The following is a 21063-nucleotide window of genomic DNA, read 5'->3' as shown; positions in this document are numbered from 1 at the left end:
AGTGTAGTAATGGGTGCAGGCACTTTCTGCAGGCTCCTGCTTTGAACAGTGCCTGGTCAATGACAGCGAGACTGCACAGCTTAACCAGCTTGAGCTGAACTTAGGGTCCCTACTCCACTGTGCTCCTTCCCCATTGATATGTTTTCCCAAATCAACGCATACTTGAAAAAACAAACAAATAAACAAGTGCTTAAACACTTGTTTATAAACACTTCAGGGACCAGGTAGGACTAAAGCACAGAGCATAAACTTAGTAGGGAAATCTTCAAATCACGATGCTTTACTCCTTACAACAAACAAATAAAAATGGAGACTGTTCTTGCTACTGTGGAAAAAAAAATATGCTACAGAGTTCCTAGAGGGCAAGGGGACTGTTTCAGTACTAGCTGAGGATTAGTTATTGCAGTAAAACAACTTATCTTTGATCTCTCCCAAAACTCCAAAAACTGGAGAAGAGAGCAAACAGCAGGTACTTTAGAACCTCAATTTCACGTTCAGCATCTGTTCCCCAAAGATCATCTTTTTCACAAAGTCAACACCGATCAAGTATCAACTTAAAAATAAATCAATTAAAAAAAAAATGATTTTTGGAAGAATTTTATTTAAAGAGAGGAAAATACAAAGCTGCTCAAAGACAGGAATCAAAAGTCTTAAAATCCTGAGAGTCTCATCAAACTGCATTCAGTGCTTACTGTTACTGGGTATTACTAGTATAAAGCAGCAGAGAAATTCACAGCTCACTAGAAGACGTAAACTCTGAGAAATTTGGAATTAATATACTACTTTCTTGAAGGCTTTTTCAAAATACTTCATATTGCAGTGCTCTTATATTATAAATGAAGCATGAACATCCCCATACACGAATACAACCTTTATTTGATCTAATCCAGGTAGTAAAAGTGAAAGATACCTTACAAAACAGTACAGCCTGATGAAGGCAGCTCTTCTATTTCATAAACCACTATGAATAGGCAGCACGGTCACTAAAGAGGAGAGTGTGGTTACTCTGAAGTACACAGGTAAGTGCTCCACGGGCATAAACAGTATCATTAGACTACAAAGTATTCTATGTGTTACTACTAAGATCATAAATACAAATCTCCCATAAATTCTCCATTTCCAACACCATGTCTCCCAAGTACGTTTGCATTGTTGAGGCATATTTTAATATTGCATAGTTTGACACGGATCAAGTACTACTACTTGCATTGCTGTTGCAAATGGCTACATTACTTTTAAATGGGTACTGGTACCACAGTAAATCTCATGAACACAGGTAGATTTCACACAGATCATTACAAGTCTTAGCTTGAATACAACAGTTCTCTTGAGTAGTGTTTCATTTACAAGTTCTGCATATAACCTGCCAACTCTTTCATATCATTATCAACCTTATAACTGAGTTGTGATTGTTAACTGCAGTATGTCCTGAAAACACTGGAATACAGTTCTGCACAGCACTTCTGCGTTGGTCTCTGGGCATGATTTCCAGGAAGAACAGTTAACGACAATCCTGGCAATATAGAAAACAATGAAGTTATCACTCTTAATTATCATGGTCTAAAATAAGTCATATGAATTGGCCTCAAAAATCAAATTATCCACAAGCTCTGAAGCAAAAATTAGCAAATAAACACACCATCTCAACATACAGAAAATTTAAGGATTCAAACCCCCATAGCCTTCAGTAAAAGTGACAATGTTTACAGATCTTGAAACTAGGTATTCTGATTTAAATACCCATTTCTACATACACTCTGACATAACTTTTCTGCCTACGTTTGAAAACCCAGAGAAGGAATAAACTAGTTTCTGTGAATTGTAAAGTACTTTTTGTCTATTTAACTAATCTTTATCTATTTATGTTAACAGAGCTACAGGGGAAAGTATAATTGTTTTGTATTCTTAAACTGAATCCAATCTACAGTGAAGTCTTTATTTAGCATTAGAAACTAGTCATCAAACTACACCTGAATCACAAAATAGCAGGTTATCTCAGCACACTATAATCAAAGTAATTTATTTGATTTGGTGAACAAGGGGTAATTTTTGTCCTTAAGACTAAGGAGCTGAAGCTAGATCTTTCCAAATTCTACCATTTTATGAGAAGTGAAGCCAAATACTTTAGCTTCTTCTTTGTTGAATCAAGAGGTGTGTGCATCACTGTCAAAAAATGATGGACAGTGTGTTCAGCTGTGCTCCATCTGGTCTGTCAGTCAATAACTACTTTTTAAAAACACCTTTGCATGTGTTACATTTAATGATCTCTAAGGAGAAAGCTTATTTTAAATCTTATTTTAAAGGTTAACTTCTGTTGTTCCCCCTTTCACCTTCCCAACTCTTTCCTTTCTGCTCAGTGTCAGCATCTCGGTGCTCGTGTCACCTCCACCATCTGTCCTTCCTCCCACACATGCTTTCCCAGAACGTTAATGCCTCTATTCTTCTTTACCTCACTTCAACCTTTTCTGACATGTTCAACCATGTTTCCTCTTCTCCTTCCTTCCCTTCCTCTACTTGTTAGCTATCTTTCCTTTTGTGATACAGAGAAAGAATGAAGGCCCAAATTGAAATGACATCCTCACCGGTCATCTCGGATTGCATAGAAAAAGCCATAGCCATGGTCTACCATAGGGAGCGCACATCCACTGAATCTGGTGTAGCCAGTCAGGCTAGTTGAAAGAATGAAATTCCCACCTCCTCCACTGTAAAACACCACAAAACAAAAACAGCATTTTTAAAGTTAATTTCAAAGTCAATTTAACAAAAAAAAAAAAAGTTATTTTGTCCTAGAGTTGAGAAAATCATCAGGCCTGAGGTCAATGTAACAACCTCTGTCTTCAGTTCCCAAGGGACTTTGTTACCACTTCCCCGCAGGACAAGCCCCTGGTTACCTGGCTGTGAAGGCAGGATCCACATAAAGCTCTGGCACTGGGAGCCCTTGCTCCTGGGCTATGAGCAGGAGACCCAGGAGATGACGGTCAAATCCTGTCAAAGAAACGCACAAACTGCATCATTAACAGCAGCCTTCCCTGCTTTTTCTTTTCTGGATAGCTGAAGCTCAAATAGCAGCCAAGGGACAAAAATTGATGCAGTCTAGCAAAAAATAAAAATAAAAAATTCAAACTGTGGCACACAAAACTGCTTCCCAAATATTTGGTAATGCTTGGGTATATTTTGGTAATGATATTTGGGAAGAGGCCTTCAACACCTCCAGCTCACAACACTGAACGCAAATGCAAATAAGCTAAGTAATACAAACCCAGCACGTACCCTGCAGAAAACAAAACCCAAGAAAACGTCTGTTTCAGCAAGGAAGAAGAGTTCGATACACTGAAATTGGCCCACTGGCAGAAAAAATTAATTGACATTTAAAGTGGACAAGTCTTTAGGGTGCAAGGAAGGGTACAAGGAGTTGGTTTTAGTTCCTCTTCCCAAAATTACTTACATATAAAATGTTGAGGGGGAGTTTTATTGAGAACAAGAAGACAGAAGATACATTAGCACACAGAAATGTTCCCTTTCCACCCACAAGGAAAGAAATAACTTTGGATCCAAGAGTACCTCTTCCATTCTCACATTCTTTCCTCAGCTTATTGTGCTTTGCAAACGCTGCATGCATCAGCTGTAGGCGTTCGTAACTCTGTTTAAAGTAAGGGGAAACAGGTTAAAAAAACAACATACACAAGTAACACATTACAAAGCACTGATCAGCAAGTTTTTCCCTTTCACAACTTCTAGCAATTTTAGATAGAAGAAAATGTAGGAATTGAAAGGTACGTTAGAACCTTGTGACTCACCCATATTCTTAAACTTCTCAAACTCTTTCTCCCAAATCCAAATTCCTTTTTCATGAGAACTTGCTCATTTGTTCCCTGTATCTGTGTTCTGTTATCCAGGTCACTTTTGCACTGACTAACATGCTAAGCCTCATGCTCTTTTCCAAACAAGCTGAAAGAATGCAAAGTAGCCACTGTCAACTAGAGCAATCAAAACCAAAAATCTTCTACCACTTACTTAGAAAGCGAACGAGCTTTTAGCAGGTTTGGCTGCATTTATATGAGCATCATTTTCCAAGACAAGAAAAAAGAAAAAAAGAAAAAAAAACTGTGAAAGCAGAAAAAAAAAAAAAAGTGCATCTTGCCTCTTTACTCTGATTAAAACACACACATCCTGGCTTGTACTTAGGTCCTGCTAGCTCTTTAACTACTCAAGGAGCACCTTCTATCTTTGTACTCAGTACATGAGAGGCTGCAGCACGGAATGTGACCCACTGCCAGTAGCCACTCTATTTGGATAAAACCCAAGCTGCTAAGCTCACAAGGGGAAGAAGAAAATGTAACTCAAATGGATTTTCTTCCAAAGTGCCCAACTTCGGGTATTTTCAAGTACCTTAAGAGTAGCCTTCTAAGCATGTTTATTTCAATGCCATTGAGCAGGTTAAATGCTGTTAAAGCCCCCTAAGAGATTATCATAAAAAAACAGCACTAGGAAGACATTTGGAGATGATGACAAAAAGAAAGAGGAGAAGGCTACTGTTAGTGCTGGAAGTAACAAACCTCTCTGTGTATTATCCATAAACGCCTGATACTTGGTTAGAAGCTAACTGAATAGCAGGGAAGTAACAGGAGCCCATACTTGCAATAGGAAAGCAGATGTAAATAACAGCACAAAAGCTAAGTTTTAAAGCTGCAGCATATGCCACAAGAAGATAGCGAAGACCAGGAAAATCCACTCTCCAGGACTAATCATCCATCACACATACTTCCTGGCAGCTATACTCCTGTGTGTTTCTCAGAGCCATTAACAATATATAACCCCTGAACTTCCTTAGAGATGTGTAGCCCTGTGTTCCAAATCTTCTCCTTCCTTCATTTCTCAGGCTGAGCAATGTGCAGTGAGGACAACAGAAGGAGCTTTTGTACAGCTTTCACTTGGCAAGAAAGGCATGAAATCCCTCGCCAGCCATGCACTAAAGGGCAGTTGCTGGGAAAAGGAAAGGTCACCGGCTAAGCTATTCAGAGGCAAACTCTGGAATACATCCCTGTTGCCACTAGGACACAAGCAGATTTCAACCTCACTCTTGGACTCAATGATTAGATTAACATTTCCCTCTTTCACTTTAAAATTAAAACAACAGAACCACTCCATGGCAGAACACATCGGTTCTGAGCCAGTTACCTTCTCAGGCATGAAAATCAGTGTGAATGTAACTCAAGACAGACTTGAAAACCAAGTGTAAATAGAAAAAAAAAAAAACGAAAAAAAAATAGAAAAAAAATCAAACCAAACCCACGCATGACGGCTCACCTCAGTCACAGCAACTGCAGCAAGACCTCAAGCAACCCAACACTTGCAATTTGTCTTACTGGAAAGAAGCCAACTCCCATTAATGAGACAGTAGGAAAGTGAATTTTAAGTAGTTCAAATGACACGCCTTCTAAATGCATTATGATTAAAAGTAGGATTTCTGTATTTACACTGGCAGAAGGATCCAGCATGGATTTGCACCACTCCACTGCTTCCACAGTGCACGGTCTCATGGTCTCTGTGCGGCCGTGATAGAAGCGCCTGGTCATTGCAGTCTCATAACAGCAGCCCGGGCTGAGAAGAAAAATGAGGGAAGAATATCTCATCAGCTTAATGAAACTGTGCTCTCTCCAAGAAAAAAAAAAACATTCTGCGAAGTATCCTACATATCCAGCCCAGTTACAGCCATCAGCAAGCCCCTAATTTGCGTGTGTGTGCATGTGTATCTGAGAAGGAGCCACAAAGGAGCTCTGCAAGCTGTTACGAGACAGACGACTGAAAAAGAGCCAATGCTGTAATCACTTCTTGAAAGGCTGGGTTGTCATGGCTATTTTCTGCTGATTAAAGATGTACTGTACTAGTTTAACAAAGCTGAATTTATGCAGTGTTCAGTTTCACTATATATTTCCATCAAAGAAACCATCTAACACCACACAAAAGCTCAAAAATTTAGAGACACCTGACATACGCAGCGTTTTCCAACGCTCAATGTTTATAAGGACAAGGCTCAAATCCTTATCTCTTGCATACTGACACTCATCTAGCTTTTCTCTGGAGTTTCCCCAGCTCTACCATAGTCTACCATTTATACAATTGAAATGCAACATAATAGTGTGTTTAAAACAGACTCAACAAGCTATTTTAGTCAGACAATTTATTCCAGTGTTTAGCAAACCAAGATCTAGCCTGTCTGATAGGACAAGCACCTCCAGTGACTAAACATCATAGTCGCATGATGAAACCCTCTTTTTTTCTGAAGCAAGCAATACTTGCTGGGTCAGTAATGATTCATCCAAGCCATAATCATGGCTAGCTAGCAAAGAGAAATTTGGGATCACCAGTACCAGGAAGAATGGTGTCTTTTACCAAGAATCCAAAACAAAATGACATGCACAAAACTGCTGAGCCAAGCTTCTGGAGGGTCCGTGTCTCTATTACTACCACCCAAACTTCCACATCTAACAGTGCTGAAGGAAACAGACACTGAACTTTGAGAGTCCTTTTACAGGTTTGGAAGGCTACCGATTTTACTGATGGCTGTCAAGCTGCTACAGATAAAAATTTCTTCTCCATCTGAGCAACTGTTTGGCATTAAGGAATCCTGACCCACTGCAAGTTTCAAATTTGCCCTGTTATTTACTTTGTATAGTCCAAACTCATGTTTTCATGGACTTTTGTCTGCCCTCCGTTCCATAATATGTATGCACACGATCCCTGTGGGGGGAACAAGACAATTCTTCCAAAGCTAAGAGCAGAAGCCCCTTGAATTTCAGTGGTGCAAAACAAGGCCTTATTTGATCTTCAAAGCAAACAAAACAAAGCAAAACCTTGCTTCTTCATTCTTTTATCCCTATAGCAAGTTATACATGGGCACTGCAAGGCCACTGCATTACACCTCCAGATCCACACCTTTATTCAATGCTCTGTTTTTCATTCATAATCTGGGTAATGAGCTTTTCTTACCGTCCGTGACATTTGTAATAAGCCAGCTGAAGGGCAAGCTGCACAAACGTATCAGGATGAAGTTTCTTCTTCCTAATCAATGCTTTGCCAAAGGATGTGAAGACATAACTCACTATCTCCAGTTGAGATACCTGTTGATCCACAGGAGGAAAAAAAAAAAAAAAAAAAATGTCAAGTCATTTCAAATATTACAACTTGGTCCACTTCAAATGAAACATATTCAACACAAAACAAACGTGGTACAAATTTAACCATGGTTTTAAACCCCCTGATTCATCAATTCATTACACATTTACCCCTGTTCTCTGGCACAAAGAACAGCTAAAACCACACAAACACAATGAAAAAAATCAATGACAATTAGGAGAAGCAGAAAGAAATTTCACCTTTTCGTAATATATTTCTTTAGTACGTCCAATTTCATTAATAACCTTTTGGTCCACTGTGAATACAAGTTCCTCTGGCCAAGGAAGATCCCTCACTTTATCTGATCCCTGGGAGAAGGCAGACAGAAAAAAAAAAAAAAAAAAAAAAAAGAGAGAAAAGAGAGAGAGAGAAAACAGAAAATGTTACACGTTAAAAAAAAAATTGACACTAACTAATACATTTGAAAGATTAAAGTATACATACCTTCCATTTTCCCTCATTCTCAATAATCTTGCGATCGGTATACACTAACATGGTAATTAAAGCCATGGCATCAAAAGGAGAATGCTGGAATCATACAGGACAAGATATTGCATTACTTGCATGACTGCAAGAGGATCAAATTGTTGTTTTTTTTCCCCTACCCCACTTACTTTCCCCACAGACTAACAACTTTACAACAGAGGGTTTAGCTTGTTTTTCTAGTTCTTCTGCAATGCTTATAGAACTAACGTAAGTCCACCTGCTGTTTTGATTGCTCTGCATCTAGATAGGCACAGCATAGCACAGCGGGAGAGAAGCAGACTGCAGGCAGGTTGTAGACCTTTCTGGCCACTTAAGAACTGTCATTTAAGAATTAAAACAATCTGAGTTTACGAACACACTTGTTCAACATAAAGAATTCATTTTCAGCCTTCTCATGCAATTTACTTCTGAAACTAATGAGGGAGTGTTAAAGACAGAAATAAGATTAGGATTTCAGAGCTCATATTCTTAAATCAGGTATGGTGTAACATGTAAAAGCAGCGTAACACTGTAAAAGCAGACTGCTTTTGGAAACTTGCCAGACAAGCTGCCTGGAAAACCAGGCTAAACAAAAAAGGAACATGCTAAACTAAAAAGGAACATGTTAAACATTTAAAATTCCAAAAGGGAAAATTTACTAAGTGAATACTTGAAAGGTTTATAAGGGGAATTTTTCTTTTCAACTTACATCACAGAATGCACTGCTGGTTCCATTGGAAAAGAAAATGCAATTGTAGGATTTATCTCCCCAGCGCACAGTTGGATCACCTGCTACTCCCAGCCTCGTAACCTAAAGCAAAAATTATACACTGTGGGTTTTCAGAAATACGAAGTACGCTGCCAGTCTCTGTCAGCCGAAACAAACTGTTTTCATCAAACTAAAGATGAAACAATTAAAAGTGGTAACAAGTTGATGACTATGTTTCTAAGGACCCTGAAGCATGGAGAGCAAAACGACTACAAAGGTCTATTTCCTCTATTCTCACTTACAGTGTCCTAACAATTCAAACTATTTAATCATTCCTGTGGATCAACAAGAAACATTATCTGCACATTGATCTGCTTCGTTCTCTCAGTTATGAAGAAGCAAGGTGCTACTTTACCACAGAAAGAACACGCACATATGCAGAAAAAAATTATACAAATAAGAGCAGATAAGAACTACCAAAAATCTTTAGCTACCTCAGTGTAGTTCTCAGGAGTTGCATGGGGACTAGAATCATCCAGGCAGATGGTGAACACACTTTTCTGAATCTTTTCAAGATGAGCTAGGTTCTTTGGATCAAGACCAATTAAATATTCACGTATCTAGAAAGCAGGAAATGGCAGAGCTAAGTGAAATGAAGTATTTCCAGTGGTCACATTTGTTTTTTTTTTAATGAGGAAAAAACTGTCGAAACATTCCAACCTCTGCCCATTTTGTCCTTTCATTGCTTGTCAAGGCTGCCACTCCTGGTCCAGCTGGTTCACTATGGCATCTTTTCTGGATATATGTAAGTTGCCTATAAGAAGATTTCAAAAAACTAAAGTTAACAAGGAACATACAAAGATGTATGAAAAGCATCCTTTTTATCTCTCTCTTCTCTTTTTTTCTGTCAAGGTGTAACTTTTGTTCCACATTCACAAGCTAATATGAATTTTAAGAAGAGTCTGAAGGAGCTGATTTGTTTGAAGGGCAGCTGAAAATCTTTGTTTTCAGTCACTAATGGACAACACCAATTGCAGTTGTCAGCACAGTACAGGCTTACATATAAACTACCATGACCCTAAAGTGCTAATCATGCACTTAAATCAATTTAAAACTGGATTTAAGTCTTCAACAGGGAAGATCAAACTTTCCTGAGCAGCAAGTCAGCAATACTGCAGCTCTGCACCTTTTATAGCAGCTAATGAGACACAATGGAAAAACTTCCACTCAAGACAAAAACTGAAATTTACAGAACAGTAACTGCAGTGCATCCTAAATGGAGAGACTCAGCTACACAAGAATACTTCTTCCTATTGGTTCCTTGCACTGCCCCTTTGAAGAGCTATTAACAGAGATCTACTTTGCCAACAAAAAGCTTTAGGGTTTTTGTCCCTATTCTAGTTGTTCACTTCTTTGTTGCTTGCTTGATCTAACTTGTACAACTACGTAAGTCAGAAATACAGATGTTGAATCCTAAAGTACCAAACTTTAAAAAAAAAAAGTGATTTGTGAGATTCTCTATTTTTTGCCTTGCCTAAGGAAATGGGTTACCCATCTTTTGCCAATTTTAATTGGCAAATTATTTTTTTTTAAAGCCTTCTGCTGTGCTCTATAACCAGCATATGCACAAATGCCATAAATTCTTCCTAGATCATAGAATCACTTCAGTTGGAGAAGACCTCGATGAAATGTACAATCCCTCTCTAGCAAGTAGATGCATATAGATCCAAAATTGATCAGAATGGACTTATGCTGAAACTACCTCTGTATGTGACGTTAGAGCTGAGAGAGCAGAAAAGCTTGTGGACGGAACTACTGTCAGTTTGAAAAGCTGTCACTTCTGCATGCTACTGGGAGAGAGGAGATGCAGCATAGAAAAGCTTGAAACAATGAAATTTACTATTTAAAGAACCAAATTATTTCTCTCTGTTCCTTTGCAGCAGTTCAGGAGTATGAAAAGAACCACAAACGTGGTCAGCTATCCCTGGTCTTGCACAAAGACAAGAAATGTAAATGAAATGCTGCTGCACTGCACTGTAACTAGCAGAAAATCAACATATACCAGGATTTTTGACTGCTGCACTCACCAGCGGGAATTCCAGCCCCTCTACTCTTTTCAAAATTAACCACAGATGGATTAGGTTTGAAATGTTATCAAAAGGATAGCGGTGCTTTAACCTTGATAATGTTGAGGTAGCACTAGGATAATTATCAGTGCAAATTGATCCTGAAAGGAATGATGTTACTTAGTCCTGATAATTCCACATCAAAAAACGTGACACATACATGGCGTTTCCTACTGAAACACCTTCATTCAGCCCTTTTGCATGATGTTGAAGGGTGTACTACAAAAGACCAAGATTATGACTCATGGTAAGAAGATGCCATCTACTAATCACCAGAATCTGAATGTTCACAGCTGCAGGAAAAGTTGTAGTCTCTCTCACCCCTAGCTTGTTGGAGTGAGAAGGACAGAAAAAGAACTATCTTTGGTATACAGCTCAAATAAGGCAGCTCATTTGAAACAAGGTAGCATGAAAACCTGGAAATCTCTGGAGGAGTCAGCATATTTCCTTCATGTATGGCATCAAATGTAAACACTCGGCCTCGACACTGGACCATTAAGTGGGACGGGCATTCACCTTCAGTCGCTGAAACAAAGCAAAGCACAAAATGTGAAAATCCAGCACCAGGGATAAAGTCAGTGACAGATAAAGGAAAACTATTCAGCAAGTCCTACAGCCCCATTTTTCTTCAAAATGAGGCAGACTTCATACAGTTAAAAAGGGGAACACATTAAAAAGAATAAATTTCCAAGACCAACTGCAGTGTTGAAGTTTTAAGAGGCCTCAGAGAAAATCTGTACAAGTACATAACTTGTATACCTACACCATTATTAATGACTTCAAGTCACTGTCATTACTTAGCAGTAAACGTCATTTATTTGTGTACCCTGTAGGCAGGAACACCCTCTGCCAGAACAAGAGTAATTACTGACATTTGTTTTGTTTAAAAAAAAGGTGGGGGGTGCAAAGAGGAGGGGCAGGAAACAGAATGCAGTAAGCAAGTTGCTAAGACACTTTCCATTTGATTTGGAAATGAACTGAGTCCCTCACTTCTCAGGGTGTTTATTTGACAAGTTTCAGATACACATCTCAAGAACAGAGATGCGCACGGAAGTGAGTTAGACCTGGTCAGCACATGCAAATCTGTAAAAATGGCACCAACACACAAATTTGGACACTAGACGGAAAAACAGGTGGTACTGGCCCACACTAGCTCAAGTACATTTGCACAGCACTGTCGTATCTTATCCGTCTACCTGGCATTAATACTAAAAAAAAGTTGGAAAAGTTTGTGATAAAACCAGATGATAAATCCCAGGAAACATGGCTACATTTTTTTGAAACTGAGCCACTGTGCTACAGCTCTCATAGTACAAAACTCTGCCCAAGGACAAAGAAATGTATGCCTCTTTATCCACAACTATTTAACTCAACACAAGCCCACAACAGCCTTTATCTTAACAATTAGATTGTTATGCAGCTATCCTTATGGCTCTACTTTCTAAATTAGTTAATGCAATTCAATACATATCTGATCAAGGATGTGGAATTTATGATTTCATGCAAACCACATTCTCACAGATTATGAAATTAAGATCGAACATAACCAAAAGAAGAAGGGATGACAACAAATTAGGGCATTTTATGGAGCATGCTCCTAAACTTAGCTGTCAAAAGCAAGAGGCAGAATTAAGTTTGGAAGTTAAGATACCTACAATTCTGTGTCTGATCTCCGATTGCAGCTGGGGGAGATCTACTCAATACTTACTGAAATCTAGTGAGCTCTTCATCTGTTCTCAGTAAGGTGTCTGCTGCAGGCTGAACCAAACAGCTCTCCAGGCTCCACTGATCAAGGTCTTTTGGCTTCATCTTAGTCTGGTCTTTGACTCCAAGCTGACATTACCTGTCAAATTTTAGGTGTCCTACTCTGCAATCTGAATCTTACCACAAGTGTTTAGACTATGTCAGTCCCCTCTGTAGCCAAAGGAGAAAAACAGATCCCTCTCCAGATAGGGATTCCTTCTGTCTTATATACCTGCATATCTGGATGATCCAAATCCTTCCCTAGAGTTATTCATATTCCATGAATCACACACACAACTAATTGAACTAAGTGTTTCACCTGGAGACAGACAGCCTACATGGAAATGGATTTCACATGTCGTGTATGACATTAAAAATAACATAAGCAAGATTATTTAAAGATCTTACAACATTTTCAGGTAAAAAAGGGATGTGGATGACTTGCGTATCCACAAGATCACAGCTTTGTTTATTAAGTGTGATCATACCACTGAATTTCCACCATTTGGACTTGGTATTTAAATTGATTCTTCAATTGCAACCCTAAGATAACCCTCATGAAATGCACCTTCAGCTTTGTGTTTTTCTCTTCACCTTCTATGGCATGGAGATTTCCTTATATAATTTCTGTGGGGCAAGGCTATACATCTTTCCTCTTGAACTCTTGAGTCTTTCAGGAATTCACATCTCACACTATTAACTAGAGCAACGCTCCTGAACACCTCCAGAGGCATCCAAATGTGTGTGTGGGAAACGGGTGTTACGTTTTCAGTTAGCTGGCTGCTAACACCACAATATACATTAGATGAGGACATATAAACATTACACGTTTACTTCAGCTCTTGACCAAGCACTCCAGAAAGCTGTTAGGAACTTAAGAGAATGGCTTCAAGAATCTCTACAGAGTATTTTCAAGACTGAAAATAAAAGAAGTTGACTAAGCCAGGAGGCAGCAGTGACATAAAATATGTAAGAATTATCCCAACAGAATGTACAGGAGCACACTCCAGAAAAGCATTCAGGAGAAAAAGACACATTTACAAGCAATGCTGCAATTCTGTCCAAATAATACATGTAATACACCCACATTTATAACGTATGGAATTTGTCTTTTTAAATTCTTAATGCTAGCACTAAAATTCTTAGAGGCATCAGGCTGGTAACATACAATTTGTAGCAGAGCCTTCTTTTAACCTTATTCAGGAAGGACTAAACATCGTACCAAAAAAGTCATTAGTAGATTGGATTTCTTATTTGCTTCTTTATGTAAGCACTCAACACCCAGTATCTGATTTAGTTTTTGAAGAAGCAAGTAATTGATGGTTAAAATGACTGCTCCACTAGCCTCCAACACAAAAACATTTGCTTGTATTAACCCACAATCCGTATTTGTTTACCAGTCTTAAAATAGTTGCAGACTGAGTCTCTGGTAATTCCAGGAACCTTGCAAGTGTTGAAGAGCATTCGAAATTGGTTCATATCCAGAACATCATCCCTAGATCTCTCTATAGGCACCTTCTCTCTGCAATAAACAAATATACCAAAATTAAGCATGAGAGGTGATAATTATGGAAGTAAGTCAAGGTAAGACAAGCCCATCTTCTACTGCACAGACTTTGTGCCAATGAACATAAACATATTTTCTCTACTAAAGTACGCATAGATCAGTAAGAAGACATAATTGATTCTAAATATTGTCTTACTCTCGTAACAGCTCCCAGAATTTCAGGGTGTGCCATGTATTGATGCACGCTCTCTCTATCTGAGTGCCTTCTTTGGATGGCCAGAAGTGTTCAATAAAGGGAGCAGGGCCTCCCATATTGCAATGGATTTGCGTTGCTATGCGAAGATCAAGATAAGCCACATTCAGCCACCAGTCCTCCAGCTGAAAATGAAAAATGTTCAGCATCAGAATAACTTTCAGACATTAGTTCTCTAATAATCACTGCCTGATCCGCATGGGTTTTGTTCGTTTTGTTTTTCAGTATTTTGAATAGTAGTTCCTGTATAACAGAAGGCAGGAGAGTGGTTCAAAAGCTAATTGTTGAGGGTAATGCTACATCTAGCTCTTCTCTTATAGCTCTTCTCAGGCTATTAAACTGTAAAATTACGTAGAACTATGAAAAGTTCTTCCCTGATATTCACCATCTTAAACTCTTGCACATGCCAGCTGTGGCTGCTGTATCAGCCATTACACCATGAAGAAGGGAAGGAAAGAGGATTTGTGTGAGTGAGGATCTGCCATGGACAGTTCACAACGCAGTTTTCTATCACCTGAAAATCCCCACTCTGGCACGTGTCACGTTAAGACTTACAAAGTTCTCATGAATGGCCCCCACTGAATCCCTTCCTCTTCAAGAAAGAGAGGGACCAAACTCTAAGTCACCTCCCTCCCCTCCATGGCAGGGTAAAGCAGGTAACAGAAGAAGAGACTGACAGAAAGACAGCATTCAAAAGCTGGTAACTTCGTATATTAGTTCGGGAACTCTCTTAGCTGCCCAACTGAAAAAAATCACACGTATACAAGCAAGTGTGCTCATATCCATAGGTCAAGTGGCAGACACTAAGAAGAAAAAAAAAAAAACAACAAAAAAAAACACAGCTAAGTGCCTCTCAAAACCATATGCTGAGCAACCAGCTTATCACTCGCTCTCTGGAGAGGTGCTGATATCTTCTCTCCTAGCAAAGCAGCAGCAGTAACATGCACACACAACAGAGGAATAAGTTGAATTATGATTTCTTACATATCTAAATACATACCCAATTCCTTCTTGTTTTAGCTCTTTCCACTAATTTCTGATGCAACTCTTTGCCAATCCCATTTTCAAACTTTTTCACTATATCCTCGGTTCTTTGATATTCTTCTTCATTTAGAAATGGCTTCACTGTAAAAAAAGGAAATGTTTTTAAAGACAACTGTGCGCTGAGATTTATTCCAAGATAAAAGTGTCCACAAGGGAGTGGATGAAAGTACCCCAAAGTTATTAAAAAAAAAAAAAAATAGATATATATTTTCAGGGAAAAACACCTTTTAAAAGCTGTAATTAAATCAGTGTGTTCTAATAAAGACATAAGTACATACTTTTAAACAAATACAATGTCAGATTTCAACAATTGCTGAAAGCCTGAAATATGTAACAGGTAAATTAATCCAATCTATTTTAAACTGTAACTGGAAATACCATGGAGCCCCGCGTCTCCATCAGCTGCCAGAGAACTCAACGAATAACTAAGTTTATAGGAACTTTGTAACTTAATACATTGAGCCACACATACCTGTCACCTTACTGCACCAACTCTAAGATACTTGCCGTTATTTTCATGCCCGTCCATGGCTTATAAGCCCTGTATTCATCAAATCTCAACTGTCCCTACGTTCTCCCTACTGATGTCAGTTAACACTGTCCAATTTTTATATTTTAAAATACTTCTGGATTTTTCTCGGATCACACACCACACAGTCCAAAGTTCTCCGTAAACATTTGCAGAACTCATTATTTTCATCAAAAAGCCTCCTTCAAACCTTTTCACCGTGTCATTTATGGTTATTAGCTGCCATACTCACTGCTGACGTGGGTTTGTATAGGGGTATATCTCATTATTTGTTTATACTAATGCTGTGTACAATGGATTTTTCTGTTATCTTTACACTTAGACTGGCAAGTCACTGGCAAAAAGAACTGGGTGGGGGGTCTGCTCATTCAAGGCTGACACAATGAAGTCTGACTCGTATTTGAGGTTGCTGGACAGGGTCAGATATTTTCTTGTCTGTCTTGCTACTGCTAACCCTGTGACCTACTTAAAAATGTTAAGAAATGAGGAAGGATACACAATTACTAAAAATTAAAGAAGTATCTGTATCATCTCTAATCTAGCTTCAGGGAGAAACAACGGCCCCAAATACTTGTCTACCCTCATGGAATTAAAATCGTACTTCCTCACAACTACGTCTTGCTGGAATTACAACTGCTTGCCTTCAACCACTTTTTTCTTCTCCGCAGAACTGTGGAGCTGAAGCTGGAAAGGACCTTGGGAGAACATCTAGTCCAATACCTATACAGGGTGTTTCTGAGGAGGGACCCCGAACAAAGGGGACCCCTAGGCACTTACGCCCTTACACTCCACATTCCCAACCCGTCACCTGGCAGCCCAGACCAACAGTAACATTAGGGCAGGAGGTCGGTCTGCTTTGGATGGGTTCCTTCTGTCACATCTAGGTGAGCTGCTTTCTCCCATCTTCGCATCTAGAAGCTGCCAGTGGGCGCAGAGGCTGTCAGTGTAGTCTTTATCTTGCAGTTTGAGCCAGCTCCGTGGCCTTCCTTCCCTGAAACTGGGTAGAAGTTCAACAGCCTGCAGCCTTAGGCTTCAGCAGCCGTAGCTACTTGTACTAGGCACGCTGTGTACAAGACTCCTACATACAAGCAGCGTGCCAAATTGCACAAGTCTCCTCATCGTAAAAGGGTATCAGGTTGGCCAAGCCTGATTTCTCCCCTTCATAAATCCATGCTGGCTACTCCCAGTCACCTCCCTGTCCTTCGAATGATTGGGAATGGTTGCCAGGATTGTTTGCTCCACCACCTTCCCAGGGACTGAGGTGAGGGTGGAGGGGTCTGCAGTCCCCCAGACCCTCCTTCTCAGAGACAATGGTAGTGCTTGCTTATTTCCAGTCCTTGGGAACACCCTCCAGTCACAAAGATCCTTCAAAGGTTATCAGACATGGCCTCTCAGAGACAAAGGCCAACTCCCTCACACTCACGGGCACCTCATCAAGTCCCTCGGAGTTATTCACATCCAGTTTCTTTACGTGTTCCCTCTGCTAACCCTCTTCCACCGAGGCTAGGTGTTCCTCGCTCCTTTTCAAAATAATTTCATTTTTATCCTAATAACGAAAGAAATTCCAGTATTTTGCATTACCTATCTAAAGGAGAAAACCTAAGATCCATTTTCAGATACATCCTGGGCTCCTTGCACTACTCCACAAGAGTATTATAATACAAGCCAGTGTTTTTCACATTTCTCTGGATAAACATGGAAAGCTAACAGAAAACAAGGTGCTATTTGAGGGGTGACCAAGATGGCTAGGGGGCTGGAGGACATGACAATGAGAAGAGGCTGAAAATTGATTTTTTTTTTCAGTTTAAGAAGAGAATACAAAAGGAAGGTCTTGGTATATTCTGTAATAACTGAATGGAAATGTGTAGCAAAGTTGAAGCACAGCTCCTCACAGATGCACAGGAATAGGAAAAGAGAGAACTGGAATCACGCTGCAATACAGGTAATTTCTGACAAGAAAAACATGAGGGTTTTTTTGTTGTTGTTGCAATTGACAGTGGGGTTATTTTTATTTTTATTTTTTTAAATTGTTCCTCCTCCCTCTCCTTTATTTGTGAGGGCGATCAAACACCAGCACAGATTACCCAGAGAAGCTGGGGAATCTCCAGCCCTGCAGGTACTCAAAACACAGCTCAGCAAGGCCTGACCAACCTGCTGCAACTGGACCACCTCTCAGCAGGGACACGGTCTAGGTTAACCCTCCCGATCTGTATGATTCTATGACTACATGGCCTCTTCCTATTTAAAAAGAACTTGATCAGATGTAGAAACAGCACTAGAAGGAAGTACACCTCAGTTCCTTTCTCAATAGGCTTCAGTGAAATATCTGTCTTGTCACTTTCCCAAGACCCATACACCTTGTCCTCGTTTCTGCCTAGATCACCTCTGTCCATGAGCAAGAAGCATCTCATGAATGCCAGCTTCAGTTGCATAGTTAAGGAACTTCACCAGAAAGCCATACCTTTGGGTTTTCATACTCTCAAGTCAAACCAAAGCTTGGGGTGAGCTGAAAGGGTAAATAAAGTGGTTACCCAACTTCTCTGCTCAAGTCTTACCTTCAAAACAAACTTAGTCATTCTGAATCCAAAGCAGAGGCAGCTAGTGTAAAGCCCTAAATAAGCCACCTGAGATCTACACTGTCCAGCTTTTCCAGTTGACTGGCTTTAAACAGACAAGTGTGCCTTACCAGCAGGCACCCTGACTCATGGTAAGCACTTGGGGTCCTCCTGCAAGCAACAGAGGACAAGAGTTTCCAAAGAATGGTTCAGAGCACCTGTAAAGGGTCATTTGGAGGTTCCAAATCCTACTTCAGAAGCACTTCCCCTCCTTCACTCACCTTCGCAGTCTCAACAAACGAAAAGTTTAAGCAACGAGATTCATCCCAGCTACTGCCTAGAACTGTGCACTGCAGACTCTGCAAATACTGGACTAAAGATCAACAACAACCAAAATTATGGAATGGCTTATGTACAAGGAACAGCAAGTAGGAAATAACTTCTGGTTATCACATCTCTCCTCAGCTGGATTTTTTTTTTTCATGCTGTTTATGAAAACACAGATCAGAAGCAGAAAAGGAAGAGTTCACTGTCATGTATCATCACTCCAGGAGAGAGTTATTTATTAACTTAGAAAGCCAGCTGGACTTACAAAACTAAGCTCTGAAGGGCAATTCTGTTACTGCATGCTCACTACTATTACAGCACAAATTAAGTTAATCCACATGGAGCAACATGCATGGAGCTAAGACAGGGGAGGGTCAGGCTAGATATTAGGAAAAGGTTTTTCACTGAGAGGGTGGTCAGGTACTGGGACAGGCTCCCCAGGGCAGTGGTCATGGCACTAAGCCTGCTGGATTTCAAGAAGTTTAGCCCCGCTGTCCTTTGGACAACACTCTCAGATATATGGTCTGATTTTTCAGTGGCCCTTTGGGGACCCAAGAGTTGGACTCAATGATCCTTATGGGGCCCTTCCAACTCGGGATATTCTGTGATTCTGTGCATTACAATAAAGTAAAAGAATTTCGTTGAGACACATGTGCACCCCTCTGAAAACACTTCCTTCCCCTCCCTGCTCCAAAACCACCATTTCAACATCCTCCATCAAATAGTGATGACATGACAAACAACAAAGAAAACTTATCACTATTGCAACGTGACATGGGACCATTTCCAATACACACAGTGTGAAAGGGAACTCGGTGAATTTCAGGATTTGTCTTTTGGGAAAGGGAAATCACAACGTAACATATTTCTGCTAAGGACAGAACTTCGGGTTTTATTCTGTTGCCATTCCTGTATTACAGGTAGGAGGACGGTAAGACACAAAGCAGACATTCGAGAGAAAAGCTCAATGTCTCCGAGCTCTGAAACGGGTTAAAGAAGCACAGGAAAGAAACCTCAAGATACTGGGTAATGTATCTTTGTCCTCCCTGATGTATCAAAGTCTGGTATGATAACAAAGAGCTCACCAGACAGCCCTGCTTAGGGTCCTTTAGCCTAGCCCTACACAGAGCTAGGCACATTTGCACTTTTGTTTTCAAAACTTCCCTTAAAAGATTGTCTTTAGACGGCTCACGTTTCAAGGAAGAAACCTCCCCAAGGTAAACTACCAAAAAATGCCTACCTCTGGCTTCTCCTACTGCTGTATAATTAATAATGTTAACGAGAAAAGACGAAAAAAAAAAGTAAAAGAAGTTCGAAATCACTTTTTTTCACAAAGGTCCTGGGTAAACACAGTCGTGGACAAGCAAAGGAGTCATTATGCAAAAGACACTTTCAGAGCGAGGAATGCCTTTTATTAGGCCAACTGATACAGCTAAAAAAGATAAAATAAAAAGAAGAAAGAAAGCCCTCCGGGGGGGAAAAACAAACCTAAGAAATCAGCCTTCCCATATATCTGATTTCCTTTCATGCTCAGAAAAGACAAGCGGTGTAAGGCACTGAGCTTTACTCAGCTTGCTCTGGGCACTTAGCTTCCTGTTCTGAAACTGAAAGGAAGAGCTTTTGTGCTAATTTAGCGCTGCTGTTAAATTAGTGCCAGCCCTTACCTGACTCGAGGTATTTGCTCAAAGACTCGTCCAGCGGAGGCAGCGGCAGCGGGGGCAGCGAGCTCTGGTACTGAAATGTCCGCTCCTCGGCCGACTCCTGCACTTGCTTCTCCATGTCGCAGGCCTGCAGCACAACGCCAGGGCTCTCGGTGAAGCTGAAGGCAGAGGATTTATTTCCCTACCCCGCTCCCTCTCCCCAAATCCCTCCTGCAGGGAGGCATCACGGCAGCAGGACGACAGAGAGGAGGGTTTTTGGGTTAACCTCCCCACACCAGGCCGTGCCCGGCCGGGCTCGCTGCCACCGGCGGCCCCCCCCCGGCTGCCAGCCGGGCTGGGCAGCGCTCACCTCGCCCCGCACGTCCCTGTCCCTGTCCCTGTCGCTGTCCCTGTCGCCGTCCCTGTCGCCGACTCAGCGCTCAGGCAGCCTTACCTTTGCCCCACTTCCCAGCGGGCCCGGGAGGCGGAGCGGGGCGGGACGGGGCGGGACGGGACGGGGCGGCCGGCGAGGTCGGGGCGGAGGCGGAGGGGAGGGAGAAGGGAAGGGAAGGGAAGGGAAGGGAAGGGAAGGGAAGGGAAGGGAAGGGAAGGGAAGGGAAGGGAAGGAAGAAGGGAAGGAAGAAGGGAAGGAAGAAGGGAGGGAGGTGGAGGGCTGGGGGCCTGCAGAAGGGCTGGAGTTAAAGGACAAAGGGGGAAAGTGCTGCTGCTGGGCTGGGGGGGGGTCCGGGTGCCTTGTCTGCGTGCCTCAGGGCACCCGCTGAGGGGCCTTTCCCAGCTGGAGCCCCCCCCCCCCGCGAGCCCTTTGCTTTGGGGTTTTTGCTGGGGAGCAGACACGGGTGTTTTGTGCAACACAGGGTGTAGCAGGGCCATGGGGTTGCCTGCAGGCTGTTAGCAGGGCGTGTGGCTGGGAGGCATGTGGGGTAGCTCAGGTAGGGGAGCGGCCCCACCGAGGGAGTGGAGGTGAACGC

The 21063-nt window shown here is 41.1% G+C and overlaps 1 protein-coding gene across 2 annotated transcripts; it reads right to left on the bottom strand.

Annotated features, from left to right (window-relative positions):
* Positions 1-581: 581 nt before the first annotated feature.
* CROT (carnitine O-octanoyltransferase) lies at positions 582-20586 on the bottom strand. Of its 2 annotated transcripts, none has more exons than XM_084281852.1 (17): positions 20445-20586; positions 20099-20222; positions 14980-15104; positions 13923-14104; positions 13617-13741; positions 10893-11001; positions 9071-9164; positions 8845-8970; positions 8351-8452; positions 7621-7704; positions 7377-7484; positions 6991-7121; positions 5478-5601; positions 3562-3640; positions 2892-2985; positions 2583-2702; positions 582-1513 (listed from the first exon to the last, which is right to left on the bottom strand). In XM_084281852.1, the coding sequence occupies exons 2-17, from the start codon at positions 20211-20213 to the stop codon at positions 1393-1395; spliced, it is 1839 nt and encodes a 612-aa protein (XP_084137978.1). In that variant the 5' UTR covers positions 20214-20222; positions 20445-20586; the 3' UTR covers positions 582-1392. The 2 variants fall into 2 exon arrangements, with proteins under 2 accessions (XP_084137978.1, XP_084137979.1); XM_084281853.1 differs by having other exon boundaries at positions 20099-20253; positions 20445-20544.
* Positions 20587-21063: the final 477 nt, after the last annotated feature.

Source organism: Netta rufina (genome assembly GCF_964035555.1).
Source record: "Netta rufina genome assembly, chromosome: 2".
In the NCBI taxonomy this organism is placed as follows: Eukaryota; Metazoa; Chordata; class Aves; order Anseriformes; family Anatidae; genus Netta; species Netta rufina.
This window is presented reverse-complemented; position numbering and strand designations above follow the sequence as displayed.